This window comes from Trachypithecus francoisi, unplaced genomic scaffold, assembly GCF_009764315.1.
Source record: "Trachypithecus francoisi isolate TF-2019V2 unplaced genomic scaffold, Tfra_2.0 Lachesis_group3, whole genome shotgun sequence".
NCBI lineage: Eukaryota > Metazoa > Chordata > Mammalia > Primates > Cercopithecidae > Trachypithecus > Trachypithecus francoisi.
Genome location: NW_022681468.1, coordinates 148,713,609 through 148,734,388, shown reverse-complemented (window position 1 = coordinate 148,734,388; position 20,780 = coordinate 148,713,609). Strand labels below are relative to the sequence as shown.

Genomic DNA, 20,780 nt, shown 5'->3' with positions numbered 1-20,780 from the left:
GGTTGCAGTGAGCCAAGATCTCACCGCTGCACTTCAGCCTAGCGACAGAGCAAGAATCTGTTTCAAAAAAAAAAAAGAGAGAGAGAGAGAACATATATAGGATATTGCTGTACTCATCTGCGTCACTCTAGCCTGGGCGACAGAGTGAGACTCCATCTCAAAAAAACAAACAAACAGGCCAGGTGTGGTGGCTCGCACCTGTAATCCCAGCACTTTGGGAAACCAAGGCGGGCAGATCACGAGGTCAGGAGATTGAGACTTCTGGTCAAAATGGTGAAACTCCATCCCTACTAAAAATACAAAAATTAGCCAGGCGTGATGGCACATGCCTGTAATCCCAGCTACTCAGGAGGCTGAGGCAGGAGAATCGCTTGAACCCAGGAGGCGGAGGATGCAGTGAGCCAAGATCGCGCCACTGCACTCCAGCCTGGACGACAGAGTGAGACTCCACCTCGAAAACAACAAACAACAAACAACAACAAAAACCACACAATGACAGACCATTTCACAACCCACCAGGATGGCTATTATCACAAAGAGGAAGGCCAGGCATGGCGGCTCACACCTGTAATTTCAGTACTTTGGGAGGCCAAGGCAGGAGGATCACTTCAGTCTAGGAGTGGGAGACCAGCCTGGACAACATGGTGAGACCCTGTCTCTACAAAAATTTTAAAAATTGGCTGGACATGGTGGTACATGCTTGTAGTCCCGGCTACTTGGCAGGCTGAGGTGGGAGAACTGCTTGAGCCCAGGAAATTGAGGCTGCAGCAAGCCATGATCATACCACTGAACTCTAGCTAGCCTGGGCAACAGAGCGAAACCCTGTCTCAACAACAACAACAAAACAAGGAAATGACAAGTGTTAAAGTGTTAGTGAAGATGTGGAGAAACTAGAACACTTATTGCTGATGGGAATCTAAAATGGCGCAACGGCAGTTTCTCAAAAAGTCAGTTACTGTATGAGCCAGCAATTCTACGTTCCAGTATGCACTCAAAAGATCTGAAAATAGGTACTCAAATTGTTGTATATAAATGTTCACAATAGCAAAAAGGAGGAAACACCACACATTTTTTTTTTTTTTTTTGAGACGGAGTCTCGCTCTGTCGCCCAGGCTGGAGTGCAGTGGCCGGATCTCAGCTCATTGCAAGCTCTGCCTCCCGGATTCACACCATTCTCCTGCCTCAGACTCCTGAGTAGCTGGGACTACAGGTGCCCGCCACCTCGCCCGGCTAGTTTTTTGTATTTTTTAGTAGAGACGGGGTTTCACCACGTTAGCCAGGATAGTCTCGATCTCCTGACCTCGTGATCCGCCCGTCCCAGCCTCCCAAAGTGCTGGGATTACAGGCTTGAGCCACCGTGCCGGCCAACACCACAAATATTAATCAATGGATGGATAAACAAAAGGTGGTATATACATACAATGGAATATTACTCAGACATAAAAAGGAGTGAAGTACTAATGCATGCTAAATGGATAAACCTCAAAAACACACTAAGTGAAAGAAGTCAATCACAAAAGACTACATATTATGATTTCATTTATATAAAATATCTAGGTCGGGCATGGTGGCTAATGCCTGTAATCTAAACACTTTGGGAGGCCGAGGCAGCAGGATTGCTTGAAGCCAGGAGTTCAAGACCAGCCTGGACAACACAGTGAGACCTCGTTTTTTTTTTTTTTTTTTTTTTTTGAGGCGGAGTCTCGCTCTGTCGCCCGGACTGGAGTGCAGTGGCCAGATCTCAGCTCACTGCAAGCTCCGCCTCCCGGGTTTACGCCATTCTCCTGCCTCAGGCTCCCGAGTAGCTGGGACTACAGGCGCCCGCCACCTCGCCCGGCTAGTTTTTGTATTTTTAGTAGAGACGGGGTTTCACCGTGTTAGCCAGGATGGTCTCGATCTCCTGACCTCGTGATCCACCCGTCTCGGCCTCCCAAAGTGCTGGGATTACAGGCTTGAGCCACCGCGCCCGGCCGAGACCTCGTCTTTAATAAAAGTTTTAAAAATTGGCCGGGTGGTGGCACACTCCTATAGTCCCAGCTACTTGGAGACTGAGGCGGGAGGATTGCTTGAACACAGGAGATCAAGGCTTCAGTTAACTATAATCACGCCACGGCACTCTAGCCTGGGCGACGGAACGAGACCCTACAATAATAATAAACATATCCAGAATAGGCAACTCTAGAGAGACAGAAAGGAGATTAGTGGTTGCTTAGGGCTGGGAGGCTTATGGGGAAATAGAGGAGTGATAAAATGCTCTAGAATTAATTGTGGTGGTGATTGCACAGCTCTGTGGACATATAAAAACCACTGAATTATACACTTTAAGTGGGCTATTTTAAACAAAGCTTTTTTTTAGAGTCAGTGATAGTTTACATTTACATAATGTTCTTATGTATATCATCTCACTTGAGGTTTACAACAACCCCTGAGGAGGAAACTGAGGCCAGAAGAGAAAGTGATTTAACTCCGATCACCTCGCCAGCGAGTCTGACTTGAACCTAGACCTTCCGACTGCAATGTCGGTGCCCTTTCTACAACCAGGCTCCCTTTTATGCTTCCTGCCCCCATGAAGAATCTAACAACTGAAAATGACATCTCACTACTGGTGCTGCTGCCTAGAGAACAGGATGCTCATGGTGCTTACATAAAAAGACTATGAAGATTAAATGCGATCCATATAAAGACCTTTTAAAGTAAAAAATATGCGGGAAATTCCAGAGTTTCCATATTGCACTGCCCTGAAGCTAAACAAATGAACTATAAAAATATCAGTTTTCTATGATGGCTCTGAACATTTGTCTTAATAATCAGCACACTAAACCATTCTTACAGTCACCAAAAAAAGTCACTGAAGCTGAGGGTGGTGATTCACACCTGTAACCTCAGCATTTTGGGAAGCTGAGGTGGACGAATTGCTTGAGATCAGGAGTTCAAGACCAGCCTGGGCAACATGGCAAAACCCCCTCTCTACAAAAAAAAACAAAAGAAACAAATACAGCGCCAGGAGAGGTGGCTTACGTCTGTAATCCCAGCACTTTGGAAAGCTGAGGTGGGTGGATCACCTGAGGTCAGGAATTCCAGACCAGTCTGGCCAATATGAAAAATTAGCCAGGCTGCTGGGCGGGGTGGCTCAGGCCTGTAATCCCAGCACTTTAGGAGGCCGAGGTGGGTGGATCACGAGGTCAGGAGATCGAGACCATCCTGGCTAACACAGTGAAACCCCGTCTCTACTAAAAATACAAAAAATTAGCCAGGCGTGGTGGCTGGCGCCTGTAGACCCAGCCACTAGGGAGGCTGAGGCAGGAGAATGGTGTGAACCTGGGAGGTGGAGCTTGCAGTGAGCCGAGATCGCACCACTGCACTCCAGCCTGGGCAACAGAGCAAGACTCCGTCTCAAAAAAAAAGAAAAGGCCGGGCGCGGTGGCTCAAGCCTGTAATCCCAGCACTTTGGGAGGCCGAGACGGGCGGATCACAAGGTCAGGAGATCGAGACCATCCTGGCGAACACAGTGAAACCCCGTCTCTACTAAAAATACAAAAAACTAGCCGGGCCAGGTGACGGGTGACTGTAGTCCCAGCTACTTGGGAGGCTGAGGCAGGAGAATGGTGGGAACGCGGGAGGCGGAGCTTGCAGTGAGCTGAGATCCGGCCACTGCACTCCAGCCTGGGCGACAGAGCGAGACTCCGCCTCAAAAAAAAAAAAAAAAAAGAAAAAGAAAAATCAGCCAGGCCAGGCGTGGTAGCTCACGCCTGTGATCCTGGCAGTTTGGGGGCCAAGATGGGAGCATCACTTAAGGTCAGGACTTGGAAACTAGCCTGGCCAACATAGTGAAGACCTGTTTCTACTTAAAATACAAAAATTAGCCAGGCACAGTGGCCTACGCCTGTAATCCCAGCAATTTGGGAGGCCGAGGCAGGTGGATCATCTGAGGTCAGGAGTTGGAGACCAGCCCGGCCAACACAGTGAAACCCCATCTCTACTAAAAATACAAAAATTGGCCAGGTGGGGTGGTGGGTGCCTGTAATTCCAGCTACAGGGGAGGCTGAGGCGGGATAATTGCTTGAACCCGGGAGGCGGAGTTGCAGTGAGCCGAGATTGTGCCACTGCACTCCAGCCTGGGCAACAAGAGCAAAAAAAAAAAAAATTAGCCGGGTGTGGTGGCGTGTGCCTGTAATCCCAGCTACACAGGAGGCTGAGGCAGGAGAATCACTGAACCTGGGAAGTGGAGATTGCAGTGAGCTAAGATTGTGTCACTGCATTCCACCCTGGGCAACAGAGTGAGACTCCATCTCAAAAAAAAAAAAAAAAGAAAAAAATATTAGCCAGGCATGGTAGCCTGTAGACAGCCTGTAGACCCAGCTACTTGGGAGGCTGAGGTGGGAGGCTGGCTTGAATCCAGGAGGTGGCAATTGTAGAGAGCTGAGTTCACACCACTGCACTCCAGCCTGGATGACAAAGCCAGACTGTGTCTAAAAAAACAAAATATTTTTTAAAAGTCACTGAATCAGTCAACTGTCTCATTCACATAAGGTGAAAAACATAAAAACTAAGTTTGAGACAAATCGCCTATTACCCTCGACCTACTTTGTGATTTTGTCATAGGACTTATTGGCCTTACATGACAACATCTTGCTATGCTTTCCACAGTTCAGACATGCAAATTTTAAACCGTCTGGCAACTCCAGCACAGTTTATTAAGTCCTATTTGTTCCAATATAGGTAAACTTGGAAGCATTCACACTCAAAACAAATGTTGAGGCCGAGCATGGTGGCTCACGCCTGTAATCCCAGCACTTTGGGAGGCTGAGGCAGGTGGATCACATGAGGTCAGGAGTTTGAGACCAGCCTGGCCAACATGGCGAAACCCTGTCTCTACTAAAAATACAAAAATTGGCCAGGTGTGGTGGCGGGCATCTGTAATCCCAGCTACTTGGGAGGCTCATGCAGGAGAATCGCTTGAACCCAGGAAGTGGAGGCTGTGGTAAGCCGAGATTGTGCCATTGCACTCCAGTCGGCAACAAGAGCAAAAGCCTGTCTCAAAACAAAAAACAAAAAACACACACGTAAAAAAAACAAAAAAACAAAAATCAAATGTCTATTGCTTGCTGCTGACTGAAAGCCAAACATTCTTCTCTAGGATAACTCGGCATACTTAATATGGTCTCCAGAAGGGACAAACAAAACTCCCAGATGAAAAGGAACTAACTGCTGCCAAAGAAAATGCTTCTGTTTTCCTTTCATGAGATTAAATAGGTAGGATCCTCATTCTGAGGGCTATTTTATTTCCAAGACAAAAGCCAAGTTTATTTTTACCTTGAAATTCTGTTAGAAGATAAGGAAGAACTACTGCCATATTTTAAACTTTTCCATTTAAAATATGGCAAAAGTTGAAAACACTGAAGCAGCTTCTAAATACCAAAAAGCAATTTAACATTTGACTTTTTAAAAAAATACAAAAACCGTGTTAGAGGGTAGTCAGATACCTAACTTGTACATAATGAGGAGAAATTCCAAGTCTTGAATCCTGTGAAGACAGGGCTCCAAATAAGAATTTGGGAAATGTTTTCAACCTAGGAGCTTGAACAATTTGAAGCCAATTTGTAAAATACAAAGCTTTAAAACACCATTTGTTCATTTAATTTTTATATATCATTTGATGTGTTCCCACATTACTCTCAATCATTACTGTATTCATGTTCTAAAACCAAGGCAACCTTATGATTACCTCAATACTTTTTGCTTAGTAGAAATCAAATCATGTACTGATCTTTATCAAGACAAACAATCTCTGTAATTCCCCTCCCTTTTTCTTAACACAGGGTCTCACTCTGTCACCCAGGCTGAAGTGCAGTGGTGCAATCTCAGCTCACTGCAAACTCCACATTCCGGGCTGAAATGATACTCCTGCTTGACTCAGCCTCCCAAGTACCTGGGACTACAGGCATGGGCCACCACGCCTGACTATTTTTTGTAGGAGACAGGGTTTTGCCATGTTGCCAAGACTGGTCTTGAATTCCTGGAATCAAGTGATCCACCCACCTTGGCCTCCCAAAGTGCTGGGATTACAGGTGTAAGCCACCGCTCCAGGCCTGCAATTCCCTTTATTTTTTATTTTTTTTTTAAGACGGAGTGTCCCTCTGTCACCTAGGCTGGAGTCCAGTGGTGTAATCTTGGCCCACTGCAACCTCCGCCTCCTGGGTTCAAGTCATTCTCCTGCCTCAGGATCCTGAATAGCTGGCATTACAGGTGCGTGCCACCATGCTCGGCTAATTTTTTGTATTTTTAGTAGAGATGGGTTTCACCATGTTGGCCAGGCTGGTCTTGAACTCCTGACTTCAAGTGATCTACCCGCCTCGGCCTCCCAAAGTGCAGGGATTACAGGTGTGAGCCACCACACTTGGCCTGTAATTCCATTTATTTATTTATTTTTATTTTTGCTTTTTATTGAGACAGAGTCTTGCTTTCACCAAGACTAGAGTGCAGTGGCGCCATCTCAGCTCACTGCAACCATCATCTCCCAGGTTGAACCAATTTTCCTGCCTCAGCCTCCTGAGTATCTGGGACTATAGGTGCACACCACCACACCAGGCTAATTTTTTTGTATTTTTAGTAGAGATGGGTTTTCACCATGTTGGCCAGGCTGGTCTAGAACTCCTGACCTCTGGTGATTCATCCACCTTGGCCTCCCAAAGTGTGTAATTCTCTTTAGAATGCTGCCTGTAGTGCTGTGTTACAGAACAGGTAAAGTAATAGGAAATGTGAGGCAGGAGAGGATGTAGCCACAGTGTGTTTTATGGTGTCAAGACGGTCCTAGGTTTGAAATTCAGTTCTACCACTTACCACCTAAATCACCTTGGGCAAGTTTCTTCATTCATTCACTCAACAAGTATTTAGTGCATATCGCTGTGGCAGGTATCGTTCTAGGCACCAGGAATAGAATGGCGAAAAGGACAAAATCTCTCCCTTCATGCAGCTTAGTCTTTAGTTACCTAATGTCTCTAAGCCTAAGCTTCTACCTCTGTAATATGGTATAACCAACTTCACAGAGCAGTTGTGAAGATTAAATAATGCACATAAATAATATGAATAAAACCTTCTGAATAACGTACATTAGTAAATAAAGCCAGTGGCACTGAGTAAATAAATGTGATTGAAATTTAATACATCATTTGCCTCTCATCATGTTAACAATCAACTCCAAATGCAGTCTCCGTATGTAGGGCAGGTGTGAAGGACAGAGGAGTATGAGAAAAGAGATGAACGGAAAAGGTGGGGGCAGGGGGGAACAACGAGGACTCAACCTTACCTTCTTTTCAACACCTCCCTCTTCTCTATGCGATTGAACAGTTCTTGCTCTCTCTCTTTTTCTGTCATCTGTTCCAGACGGGCCCTGTCTTCCTCATCTCCCATGAGGTCTTCTCCATAGCCATCATGGAACTCTTCATCTTCTGAGGAAGAGTCTGAATCTGAACTGGAAGAGGAGCTGTTGCTGTCAGAGTCTGACACTTCACCTGCAACAAAGGCCCAAACACAAGATTACACTATGCTCCAGCAGACAGGCCACAAGCGGCTCCACAATGTTGACAACATCACCCTTCTTCAGGCTACAGTAAGAAACCAGTTTGTTATTTTACTTATTTGTTTTCACTTTTTTTTTGAGATGGAGTTTTGCTCTTATTGCCCAGGCTGGAGTGCAAGTGGTACAATCTCAGCTCACTGCAACCTCCACCCACCGGGTTCAAGTGATTCTCTTGCCTCAGCCTCCCAAGTAGTAGGGATTACAGGTGTGTGCCACCACACCCGGCTGATTTTCTATTTTTATTGGAGACGGGGTTCACCATATTGGTCAGACTGGTCTCGAACTCCTAACCTCAGGTGATCCGCCCACCTCAGCCTCCCAGTGCTGGGATTACAGGCGTGAATCACCATGCCCGGCCTATTTATTCTGTTTGAGGCAATTTTTGCTTGTCACCCAGGCTGGAGTACAGTGGTGCGATCTCGGCTCACTGCATTCTTCACCTCCCAGGTTCAAGCAATTCTCTTGCCTCAGACTCCCGAATAGCTCAGGTGCTCAGCTAATTTTTGTATTTTTAGTAGAGATGGGGTTTCACCATGTTAGCCAGGCTGGTTTTTAACTCCTGACCTCAAGAGATCCACTTGCCTTCGCCTCCCAAAGTGCTGGGATTACAGACGTGAGCCACTGCGCCCGGCCCCCAGATTTTTTTTTTTTTTTTGAGACAGAGTGTCGCTCTGTCGCCCAGGCTGGAGTGCAGTGGTGCGATCTCGGCTCACTGCAAGCTCGGGTGCCCACTACAGGTGCCCACCACCACACCTGGCTCATTTTTTTGTATTTTTTAAATAGAGACAGGGTTTCACCGTGTTAACCAGGATGGTCTCAATCTCCTGACCTCATGATCTACCCACCTCAGCCTCCCAAAGTGCTGGGATTACAGGTGTGAGCCACCGCACCTGGCCTGATTATATGGATAAGTTCTTTAGTGGTGATTTCTGAGATTTTGGTGTACCTATCACCCAAGCAGTGCATACTGTGCCCAATATTTAGTCTTTTATCCCTCACTCCCTCCCTAAGTCCCCAAAGTCCATTATACCATTCTTTTTTTTTTTTTTTGGAGACAGAGTCTCACTCTATCGCCTGATCTCGGCTCACTGCAACCTCCTCTTCAAGCAATTCTCATGGCTCAGCCTCCTACTGAGTAGCTGGCACCACAGGAGCGTACCACCATGCCTGGCTAATTTTTGTATTTTTAGCAGAGATGGGGCCTCACCATGTTGCCAGGCTTGTCTCAAACTCCTGACCTCAAGTGATCCACCTGCCTTGGCCTACCAAAGTGCTGGGACTACAGGCGTGAGCCACTGCACCTGGCCCCATTATACCATTCTATGCCTTTGCATCCTGATGGCTTAAACACCACTTATACATGAGAACATACAATATTTGGTTTTCCGTTCCTAAGTTACTTTACTTAGAAAAATGGCCTCCAGCTCCAATAAGTTGCTGCAAAGGCCATCATTTCATTCCGTTTTATGGCTGAGTAATAGTCTATGGCATACATACACTTTATTTTATTTTATTTTATTTTTGAGACAGAGTCCTGCTCTGTTGGCAGACTAGAATGCAGTCGCGTGATCTCGGCTCACTGCAACCTCCAACTCCCTGGTTCAAGCGATTCTCCTGCCTCAGCCTCCCAAGTATTAGAGATTACAGGTATGCACCACCACACTCAGCTAATTTTCGTATTTTTAGTAGAGATGGGGTTTCACCATGTTGGCCAGGATGGTCTCGAGCTCTTGACCTTGTGATCTACCTGCCTCGGCCTCCCAAAGTGCTAGGATTACAGGTGTGAGCCACCATGCCCGGCCGGCATACATACACATTTTCTTTATCCACTTGTTGGTGCACTGAACTTTTGAAGAGTACAAGCCCAAAAAATTTGTCTAGTAGAATTTCGTAAGGTAGTGATGAAAATTCTGTCTACCTGAACAGCAGCCACCACATATGGGCATTCACAAACTCAAATGTGGCTAGGGCAACTGAAAACTAAATTTTAAACATTAATTTTTAGTTAATTTAAGTTGAAATAGCAACAGTTATCAAATGTCCATTTCATTTGGTTTGGCTGATTTGTTTTTTTTTTTTTTTTTTTTTTTGAGGCGGAGTCTCGCTCTGTCTCCCGGACTGGAGTGCAGTGGCCGGATCTCAGCTCACTGCAAGCTCCGCCTCCCGGGTTTACGCCATTCTCCTGCCTCAGCCTCCCGAGTAGCTGGGACTACAGGCGCCCGCCACCTCGCCCAGCTAGTTTTTGTATTTTTAGTAGAGACGGGGTTTCACCGTGTTAGCCAGGATGGTCTCGATCTCCTGACCTCGTGATCCACCCATCTCGGCCTCCCAAAGTGCTGGGATTACAGGCTTGAGCCACCGCGCCCGGCCGGCTGATTTGTTAAGAAACAATTCAGATTATGAATTTTTGGCAAGAATATTCCATAAGTGATTGTGTCCTTTTCAATGTATCACATCAGGAAGCCCTAACATCTGTTTGTCCCATTATTTTAATTTGGATTACTTGGTAAAGGTGGTGTCTCCCAGATTTTCCCTTTGTAAAGGCACTTTTTCCTCTTTACATAATAGTATGTATAGGGAGAAGGTTTAAGACTATAAAAGTTTGTTTTCCGGCCGGCCACAGTGGCTCACGCCTGTAATCCCAGCACTTGGGGAGGCCGAGGCAGGCGGATCACGAGGTCAGGAGATCAAGACCATCCTGACTAACACGGTGAAACCCTGTCTCTACTAAAAATACAAAAAAATTAGCCAGGCATGGTGGCGGGCGCTTGTAGTCCCAGCTACTCGGGAGGCTGAGGCAGGAGAATGGTGTGAACCCGGGAGGCGGAGCGTGCAGTGAGCCGAGATTGCGCCACTGCACTCCAGCCTGGGCAACAGAGCAAGACTCCATCTCAAAATAAATAAATAAATAAATAAACAATAAAAATAAAAATAAAAAATAAAAAAATAAAATAAAATTTTGTTTTCCAAAAAACTCTCACCCAGTGAGAATCATTGAGGATTCTTGAGTAAATCAACTTTATCACTATGATTGAAAAGTAGTGATTTTTCTAACCCTGTAATTTCTTTTTCATTTATTAGCTGGCATTAAAAAAAAAAAAAAATTATGGCTGGGTGTGGCGGCTCACGCCTGTAATCCCAGCACTTTGGGAGGACAAGGTGGGTAGATCACCTGAGGTCACGAGTTTAAGACCAGCCCAGACAATATGGTGAAACCCCATCTCTACTAAAAATACAAAAAATTAGCTAAGTGTGCTGGCGGGCATCTGTTATCCCAGCTACTTGAGGCAGGAGAATCACTTGAACCCCGGGAGACGGAGGTCACAGTGAGCCAAGATCACGCCATTGCACTCCAGCCTGGGTGACAAGAGCGAAACTCTGTCTCAAAAATAAATTTAAAAAAAAAAAAAAATTTTAATGAATCATTAAAAATTGATTAGTGAATTTTTAATAACAGTGGATCTTAATAGGACAAATGTTGACATGGAAAAACTATGTGAGTACAATGAGTACTGAGCTAAGTCAGCAATTTAACAGGAACTGTACTTGACTCAATTTGAGCTAACATTCATAGGCATGTGCTCAAAACCAGGTCAGGCCAATTTTATAAAGTCAGCTTGTATGTAAACATTTTTTTAAAAAATGTTTTTAACATTTTTATAATTTACAGGTTATCATTCTAGTCCTGGAACAAGTTCACTCTTATTTTCTCTCCCAGTGTCCATGCATTTTTCTTTTCTTTTTTTTCCTACTTTTTTTTTTGTTTTTTTTGAGACAGGGTCTTGCTCTGTCACTTAGGCTGGGGTGCAGTGGTGTGATCATAGCTCACAGTAACCTCGAATTCCTGGGCTCAAGCAATCCTCCCACCTCAGCCTCCTGAGTAGTTGGGACCTCAGGTCATACCATAACACCCAGCTAATTTTTAATATTTTTTTTCGGAGAGATGGGATCTCACTATGTTACCCAGGCTGGTCCTGAACTCCTGGGCTCAAGCAATCCTCCCACCTTGGCCTCCCAAAGTGTTGAGATTACAAATATGAGCCACTGCACCTGGCCCAAGTTCACTTTTCAAACTAGTGTTTAAAAATTCTGGAATTGGCTTCCAGAAAAGGAACATTTTCTACTGAGATTTCCCTCCTCAGTCAGACTATGCATAAGCAAGAAAAAAAGGGGAGGGAAAGGCACTCAGGGTATTCAAGACTAATGCAGGAATCCTTGCGGGTTCCAGGGATAGGTGTCAGGAGTCTCACCAACCTTTGGAATTACATGCATTTTTCTTGCTTCATTCAGATTCTCAAAGCATCCATGACCATGGAAAAAGTTAAGAACCACTGCTCTAAAGAAGAGGTCATGCTGAATGCAGGTACCCCCCTTCCTCCCCACTTCTGACTTGGCACCTTCAAGCTGACAAGAGTGGGAGTTGACCTTCCAGGTCTAGGCTGCTCAGCTCACCTTCCTCAGGGGCTGAGCTCTCAGCTGAACTGTCTTTGTCTGAACTGCCTGAGGAGGCAGTTTTGTTGGCCTGTTTCTTCATGGTTCCTTTCTTCTCTATTTTTCTGGCTTTTCCTTTCTTCTTATTTTTATTGCTCCCAAATGTCCACTATAAGGAGAAAAGAAAAAGGAAGACTGAAATAGGAATAGGGACTTTATTGGGAAAAGCTGGAAGACTCAAGAGTTAAGAGTCTCTGGCATTCATCTTTGAATCCAAAACAAATACACTTCATATGAAAAAAAATACAGATTTTTGGGAAAAAAAAGAAAAAAAAATTTTTTTTTTTGAAACAGGGTCTCACTCTGTTGCCCAGGCTGGAGTGCAGTGGCACAATCTTGGCTCACTGCAACCTCTGATTCCCAGGCTCAAGCCATCCTCCCACTTTGGCCTCCGGAGTAGTTGGGACTATAGATGTGCCCCACCACACCCAGCTAATTTTTGTATTTTTTGTAGAGACGGGGTTTCACTATGTTGCCCAGGCTGGTCTTGAACTCCTGAGCTCAGATAATCCTCCTGTCTTGGCCTCCCAAAATGCTGGGATTACAGACATGAGCCACTGCGCCCAGCATAAATTTTTGTTTTTGAGACAAGGTCTCACTCTGTCACCCAGGCTAGAGTGCAGTGGTGCCATCTCGGGCTCACGGCAGCCTTGACCTCCCAGGATCAAGCTATCCTCCTGCCTCAGCCTCTCAAGTAGTTGGGACCATAGGCGTGTACCACCACACCCGGCTAATCTTTGTATTTTTTGTAGAGACGGGGTTTCACCACATTGCCCAGGCTGGTCTTAAACTCCTGAGCTCAAGCAATTCGCCTGCCTTGGCCTCCCAAAGTGTTGGGATTACAGGTGTGAGCCACTGTGCCTGGCCCCAGCCTAGATTTTTGAAAACTTGCTTATAACTTTAGAACTTCTGGTCTGAAATTTCTTAGAAACAGGAGAAAAGTTACATATAAACATATAATTTAATTATTATTTTTTCTTTTATTTTCAGACAGGTTCTTGCTACGTTGCCGAAGCTGGCCTTGAACTCCTGGGCTCAAGTGATCCTCTCACCTGAGCCTCCTAAGTAGCTGGAACTACAGGTGCGCATCCTGCACCCAGCTCATGGATGTTTTATTGCCAATAGAAAACAGAAAAGATATCAACTTTATGGCAAGTCAAAAAAACAGCTTCTGATGTTTTATGTGGCAGAGATGGCAGTAATCGTTAATGGTTGATATGTCTGGGTTTCAGTATGGAGAATGGTTTAGTTCCGGGGTGGGTCTCAGGAAGGCAGGGAACGTAGCCTGTGCCCAGGAGAAAACTGCAGAAAGCACAGAGAGAAAGGATGACGGCCATTCTTTGGCATGAATGGCAGCACTGGCACTAACTCCAAAGAAGCAGAAAGTAATGTACATCATTAAATATATGTGAATATCCTTTTTAAAACAGTGGCATATATTACACAATAACATGACATTTAAACTGGATCATAAACAGGAAATCCCAGATATCTAAACATAAGGAACCTGTAATGTGCACTGTCAAACAGGCAGGCAATACAGTTAACTACCTCAAGACCAAAAAGCTATCTTCAAGCACTTTAATTATAAGTTGAAAGGCCATACAACCACTTTACAAATTTGCAGACTATTTAGTTACATTAAACCATATCTCCTTTGATATCTTAACTTGCCAACTTAAAATGATTTTAGGTGAAAAATACTTTACTCAGAAACTTTATTCTAATTACCATAAAGAATAATCATCTTTTGATTATCACAGACTGAATATTAAGTCTGGCATTAACATAATATTTCTATATCTAATATCCAACAAAGGCACAAAGTCTTTGTTCCTTCTATAACAGGATGAGAAATTAACCTCCTATTTTCACAATAGGTAATAGAAGTAAATTATTTTGGTCTTTTTTTTGAGGGGATGGGGTTGGGTAGAGGTGTAGTTCTGAAGATGTTTCCAACTTAGAAATTTTCCATATGAGCTATTCTTAAGAACAGTCTGCTAGTTTACCGTCACAAAACATTGTAAAAGGGTGCTATTTTAAATCTTTTTTTTTTGTTTTTGAGCCAGGGTCTTGTTTGTCACCCAGGCTGGAGTGCAGGGCAGCAGGTTCATAGCTCACTGCAGCCTCCACCTCCCAGGTTCATGTGATCCTCCTACCTCAGCCTCCTGAGTAGCTGGGACTATAGGTGTGCACCATCATGCCAAGCTAATTTTTAAATTTTTTTGTAGAGACAGGGTCTTGCTATGTCACTCAAGCTGGTCTCAGACTCCTAGACTCATACAATCCTCCAGCCTTGGCCTCCCGAAGTGCTGGGATTATAGGCACAAGCCACCTTGCATAGCCCTAATGCTTCCCTTTTAATGACTGAGTTTTCAATCATTTCACATTTTCATCATTTCAAGGAAGATAATTTTTTTCTTTTTTTGAGATGGAGTCTCGCTGTGTCGCCCAGGCTGGAGTGCAGTGGCGTGATCTTGGCTCACTGCAAGCTCCACCTCCCGGGTTCATGCCATTCTCCTGCCTCAGCCTACTGAGTAGCGGGGACTATAGGCACCTGCCACCGCGCCCAGCTAATTTTTTTTTTTTTTTTTGTATTTTTTAGTAGAGACAGGGTTTCACCATGTTAGCCAGGATGGTCTCGATCTCCTGACCACGTGATTCACCTGCCTCGGCCTCCTAGAGTGCTGGGATTACAGGCAGGAGCCATTGTGCCTGGCCAGGAAGACAATTTTAAAGCCAGTATGAAACAACCTAAAGAAGGCCAAAGTGTTCACTTTCTTAGTTAACTGAGCTAAAATATATCAACTTTTTTTTTTTTTTTAAATGGAGTCTCACTCTGTCACCCAGGGTGGAGTGCAGTGGTATGATCCTGGCTCACTGCAACCTCTGCCTCCTGGGTTCAAGCGATTCTCCTGCCTCAGCCTCCCAAGTAGCTGGAATTACAGGTGCCTGCCACAATGCCCGGCTAATTTTTGTATTTTTAGTGGAGATGGGGTTTCGCCATGTTGGCCAGGCTGGTCTCAAACTCCCGACCTCAAGCTATCCACCCACCTCTGCCTCCCAAAGTGCAGGGACTACAGGCTTGAGTCACCGCGCCCGGCCTAATATACCAACTTTCTATGCTGACAATGAAGATATTACTCGAGTAATATATAAAACACCTTTTACACTGGCTCTTGTTATAAAACAATTACACAACTATATGCATAATAGATACTCTCAACATTTATTGGTTAGTTTTGAAAACGGGCATGAGCGACCTTTTCCAAACACTGTCTTGGCCCTCTCTACTTCTACCCAATGGGAATATGAAGAGGCTGAGAGCATAAAGGTTGGGCTGTCAGGGTCACATGTGTGTCAGAGGGACTAGGTCTATTTTTGCCTACAGATTTGAGTTTGTCACATGGAAGAGAGTCAAATTCTGCATTCCTCGGGGGAAAAAAGTGTTTATGAGAGCAAAATGACCTGAAGTCATACAGGTGAACCCAACTCAGCAGGTGCTAGGAAGCCACGGCTTTCTTAACCCTCTCCCTCTATCTGCTTCAATCTGCCTCAACCTAAGCTTAGCAACTGTCATTCATTCATAGTCTATAATGTTTGTCCCTTGTGGGGCAGTGAGAAGATAAGAGTAAACTAGAAGAAAATAAAAATGCTTTGAGTGAAAAGGGGCCTTCTTAACTAAACCTGAAAGTGAGAAGGGAACATCGTGTTTTTCTTCCAACAACAAAGCTGCCTTACCTCCCATGAGGCTGACTCAGCCAGGTCTAGCACACCAAAGGAAATATGTGACAAGGTTTTGGGGGGATTACAATAATGTGGGTGAGTTTACTTTTAAACTTAAAATTTCTTTTTTTTTTTTTTGAGACAGAGTTTTGCTCTTGTTGCCCAGGCTGGAGTGCAAAGGCCCGATCTCGGCTCACTGCAACCTCTGCCTACTGGGTTAAAGTGATTCTCCTGCCTCAGCCTCCTGAGTAGCTGGGATTACAGGCATGCGACACCATACCTGGCTAATTTTGTATTTTTAGTAAAGACGGGGTTTCTCCATGTTGGTCAGGCTGGTTTCAAACCCCTGACCTCAGGCTGGACCTTGGACTCCCAATCCACCTGCCTTGGCCTCCCAAGGTGCTGGGATTACAGGCATGGGCCACTACGCCTGGCCTAAAATTTCTTACATATATGTTACAGTACTGAGAAGTTGTAGTGCCACTACTTGTATATTTACAAGTATTTTATTTTATTTTATTTTATTTTATTTGGAGATGGAGTCTCGCTCTGTCTCCTGGGCTGGAGTGCAGTGGCCGGATCTCAGCTCACTACAAGCTCTGCCTCCTGGGTTTACGCCATTCTCCTGCCTCAGCCTCCCGAGTAGCTGGGACTACAGGCGCCCGCCACCTCGCCCAGCTAGTTTTTTGTATTTTTTAGTAGAGACGGGGTTTCACTGTGTTAGCCAGGATGGTCTCGATCTCCTGACCTCGTGATCTGCCCATCTCGGCCTCCCAAAGTGCTGGGATTACAGGCTTGAGCCACCGCGCCCAGCCCATTTTATTTTTTATTTTTGAGATTGGGTCTTGCTCTGTTGACCAGGCTGGAATGCAGTGACATGATCATAGCTCACTGCAGCCTTGAACTACTGGGCTCAAGAGATTCTCTCATCTCAGCCTCCTGGGCAGCTGAGATTACAGGTGCATGCCACCATACCTGGATAATTTGTTAACTTTTTGTAGAGAGGAGACCTCACTGTCTTACCAACACTAGTCTCAAACTCCTAAGCTCAAGCAATTCTACCACCTCAGTCTCCCAAAGTTCTGGGACTACAGGCATGAGCCACTGCACCCAGCCTGTATTTTATTTTTAATAAACCTTTAAAATCTAATTTTAATAATAATAAATGTTCACTATATTAGGCCTTAAAAATATAGAAAAGTTGTTTGCTTTTTATTTTCTTTTCGTTTTTGCCATGAGGTCTCACTATGTTGCCCAGGCTGTACTCAAACTCCTGGGCTCAAGTGATATTCCCACCTCAACCTCCTGAGTAGCTATTACTACAGAAACACACCACTGTGCACAACCAGAAAAGAATTTGTAAAGTTGGAAAAAAAAAAAAAATCACCAGGCCAAGTGTGGCGGCTCACACCTATAACCCCAGCACTGTGGGAGGATCACTTGAACACAGGAGTTGGAGACCAGCCTGTGAAACACAGCAAGACCCCAATTCTATTTAAGGATATATATTTTTTAATTTAAAAAATCACCTGCTGGCCAGGCGCGGTGGCTCATGCCTGTAATCCCAGCACTTTGCGGGGCCGAGGCGGGCGGATCACGAGGTCAAGAGATCGAGACCATCCTGGCTAACACGGTGAAACTCTATCTCTACTAAAAGTACAAAAAATTAGCTGGGCATGGTGGCAGGCGCCTGTAGTCCCAGCTACGCAGGAGGCTGAGGCAAGAGAATGGCGTGAACCTGGGAGGCACAGCTTGCAGTGAGCCAAGATCGCGCCACTGCACTCTAGCCTGGGCGACAGAGCGAGACTCCGTCTCAAAAAACAAAAAAAATCACCTGCTGCAGGCCGGGCGCGGTGGCTCATGCCTGTAATCCCAGCACTCTGGGAGGCCAAGGCGGGCAGATCACAAGGTCAGGAGATCGAGACCATCCTGGCTAACATGGTGAAACACCGTCTCTACTAAACATGCAAAAACATTAGCCAGGTGTGGTGGCAGGCACCTGTAGTCCCAGCTACTCGGGAGGCTGAGGCAGGAGAATGGCATGAACCCGGGAGAAGGAGCTTGCAGTGATCTGAGATCGCACCACTGCACTCCAGCCTGGGCGACACAGGCGAGACTCTTGTCTCAAAAAAAAAAAAAATCACTTGCTGCTATAACAGGGACAAAAAATAAAAATAAAAATAAAAAAATAGGCTGGGCACAGTGGCTCACACCTGAAATCCTAGCACTTTGGGAGGCCGAGGCAGGCTGACTGCTTGAGCTGAGGGTTCAAGACTAGCCTGCGCAACATGGCGAAGCTCAGTCTCTACAAAAAATACAAAAATTAGCCAGACATGGTGGTGAACACTTGTGGTCCCAGCTACTCAGGAGGTTAAGGTAGGAGAATGGCTTGAACCCAGGAGGTCCAGGGTGCAGGGAGCCAAGATCACGACACTGCATTCCAGTCTGGGTGACAGAGTGAGAGCCTGTCTCAAATAAATAAATTAGTTAATTAAATATAAAAAATTAATTTTAGCCGGGCGCGGTGGCTCAAGCCTGTAATCCCAGCACTTTGGGAGGCCGAGACGGGCGGATCACGAGGTCAGGAGATCGAGACCATCCTGGCTAATATGGTGAAACCCCATCTCTACTTAAAAATACAAAAAACTAGCCGGGCGACGAGGCGGGCGCCTGTAGTCCCAGCTACTCAGGAGGCTGAGGCAGGAGAATGGCATAAACCCGGGAGGCGGAGCTTGCAGTGAGCTGAGATCCGGCCACTGCACTCCAGCCTGGGTGGCAGAGCAAGACTCCGTCTCAAAAAAAAAAAAAAAAAAAAAAATTGATTTTAAAAAATTACCTGTGCTTGCTTCAGCAGCACATATCTAAAATTAGAATACAGAGATTAGCCTGACCCCTGTGCAAAGATGACATGAAAATTTGTGAAACATTCCCTATTTTTTGTTTTGTTTTGTTTTTCAAGACGGAGAATCACTCTGTCACCCAAACTGGAGTGCAGTGGCGTGATCTAGGCTCACTGCAACCTCCGCCTCCTGGGTTCAAGTGATTCTCCTGCCTCAGCCTCCCGAGTAGCTGGGACTGTAGGCGACTGCCCCCACACCCGCCTAATTTTTGTATTTTCAGCAGAGACAGGGTTAGTAGAGCCACCACACCCGCGTGAAAATGAGAATTGCTGTGAGTCGGTTCTCTCACCATATTGATCAGGCTGGTCTCAAACTCCTGACCTCAGGGCGTCTGCCTGCCTCGGCCTCCCAAAGTGCTGAGACTACAGGTATGAGCTACCACACCCAACCAATATTTCCTATTTTTTAATTTGATTTTTTTTTTTTTTTTTTTGAGACGGAGTCTCGCTCTGTGGCCCGGGCTGGAGTGCAGTGGCCGGATCTCAGCTCACTGCAAGCTCCGCCTCCCGGGTTCACGGCATTCTCCTGCCTCAGCCTCCCGAGTAGCTGGGACTACAGGCGCCCGCCACCTCCTCCGGCTAGTTTTTTGTATTTTTTAGTAGAGACGGGGTTTCACCATGTTAGCCAGGATGGTCTCGATCTCCTGACCTTGTGATCCGCCCGTCTCGGCCTCCCAAAGTGCTGGGATTACAGGCTTGAGCCACCGCGTGCGGCCTAATTTGATTATTTTTTTTTAAATCACCTGTATTGCCACCACTCAAAGATAAATGATCACTTAAAATCTGGAAGCCAGTCTCATCATTATTCTTATTTAATCCAAGGAAAGAGACTCAAATAGGTCCCAATAATCTCCCAAAGATTTTTTTCTTGGAAAATAGATCACATTTACTCCTATAAACCAGAGATTCCTGAACACTTTTTTGCCTAAGCACATACTTAAAATATTTGCTCTGTACCTCTTCTCCCAAGAACAGAGTCTAAGCAGAATTGATATGGAAATATCTTAATCCAGCTGTTAGTCCAGAGATGGCTCACCCATCCCTGCAAAAGTCTTATTCACCTGATTCTGAGACAGAGGGAAAATGAATGACTTCACCAGGGTGTAGTAGTAAATGGGATCTAAAGAATAAAGCAGAGAATTAAAGGGATGTTCTTATACTTTCCCCATCCAGGAGGAAGTAGAGGACATGATCTGGCACTTCTTAAACCGTTTTGAGAACTGTGGGTCTACTGAAAGGTAAGCTCTGTTATAACCTTCAAAGTGCCCTCAAATGCCCCAAACATAAGCCAAGAATGAGAAAATGAACACCCACTGATCTGCATCTGAACCAAGTACAGAGGCCAGAGGATCTCCCAATGACCACTGCTCAAAAACCATCTATCTGGGTAAAGGAAAGGATCCATTGTCAGGACTCTTGTACACACTCACATCCTGCTTTCCTAGGTGTACATGTATGCAGCCCCACAGAACACCAGAAAAGTATTTTGTAAATATGCGATGAAGAAAACTTAAAAAGATACTGGATGGAATATGTTTTCTTCCCAATAATAGAGATTGGCAGTTTGACTCTCACTGATGTAACAGATATTCTAATGGGCAACAATTACCTAGTGAAACAAGGAAGGTGAGTACTATATTCCCACATGAGTGTGTATAGAATGTTCTAAGCAGGTCTTCATTCTGTGAAGCAACTGTCCTCCTGGGCACTCAGTTGAAAGATGGGAAGAAACACAAGGCAGGGACTGGTTGCACTGGAACTGGGTGGCATTGAGATGCTGAGTACTTTGAGCATGATGAAGGCAGGAAAGTAAAGACACTTCAAGATTTCAGAGAGCAAGTTATTTCTAATAGGTAAGGAATACCCATATTCCTAGGTCTCAGGACCTAGCACAGAAACCATTCCAACCCAGTGACTCTGAACTGCATTTACAAGTGAAATAAAATACCTCTCAGTAAGTAGGGTTCAAGAATAACAGCTGGGACTGGGTGTGGTGACTCATGCCTGTAATCCCAACGCTTTGGGAGACGGAAGCAGGTGGATTACTTGGAGTCAGGAGTTCAAGACCAGCCTGGCCAACATGGT

The 20,780-nt window shown here is 45.3% G+C and overlaps 1 protein-coding gene and 1 pseudogene across 1 annotated transcript in view; one reads left to right on the top strand and one right to left on the bottom strand.

The window, feature by feature from the left end:
- RTF1 (RTF1 homolog, Paf1/RNA polymerase II complex component) overlaps positions 1 to 20,780 on the bottom strand; it is a 73,951-nt gene that overhangs the window by 20,310 nt on the left and 32,861 nt on the right. The window contains exons 3-4 of the mRNA XM_033190482.1: positions 12,032 to 12,179; positions 7,307 to 7,511 (exon numbers count right to left, since the gene is read on the bottom strand). Of these exons, the coding sequence (XP_033046373.1) occupies positions 7,307 to 7,511; positions 12,032 to 12,179 (353 nt within the window). The remainder of the gene's footprint in view (positions 1 to 7,306; positions 7,512 to 12,031; positions 12,180 to 20,780) is intronic.
- On the top strand, positions 18,635 to 18,734 carry LOC117071680 (annotated as a pseudogene).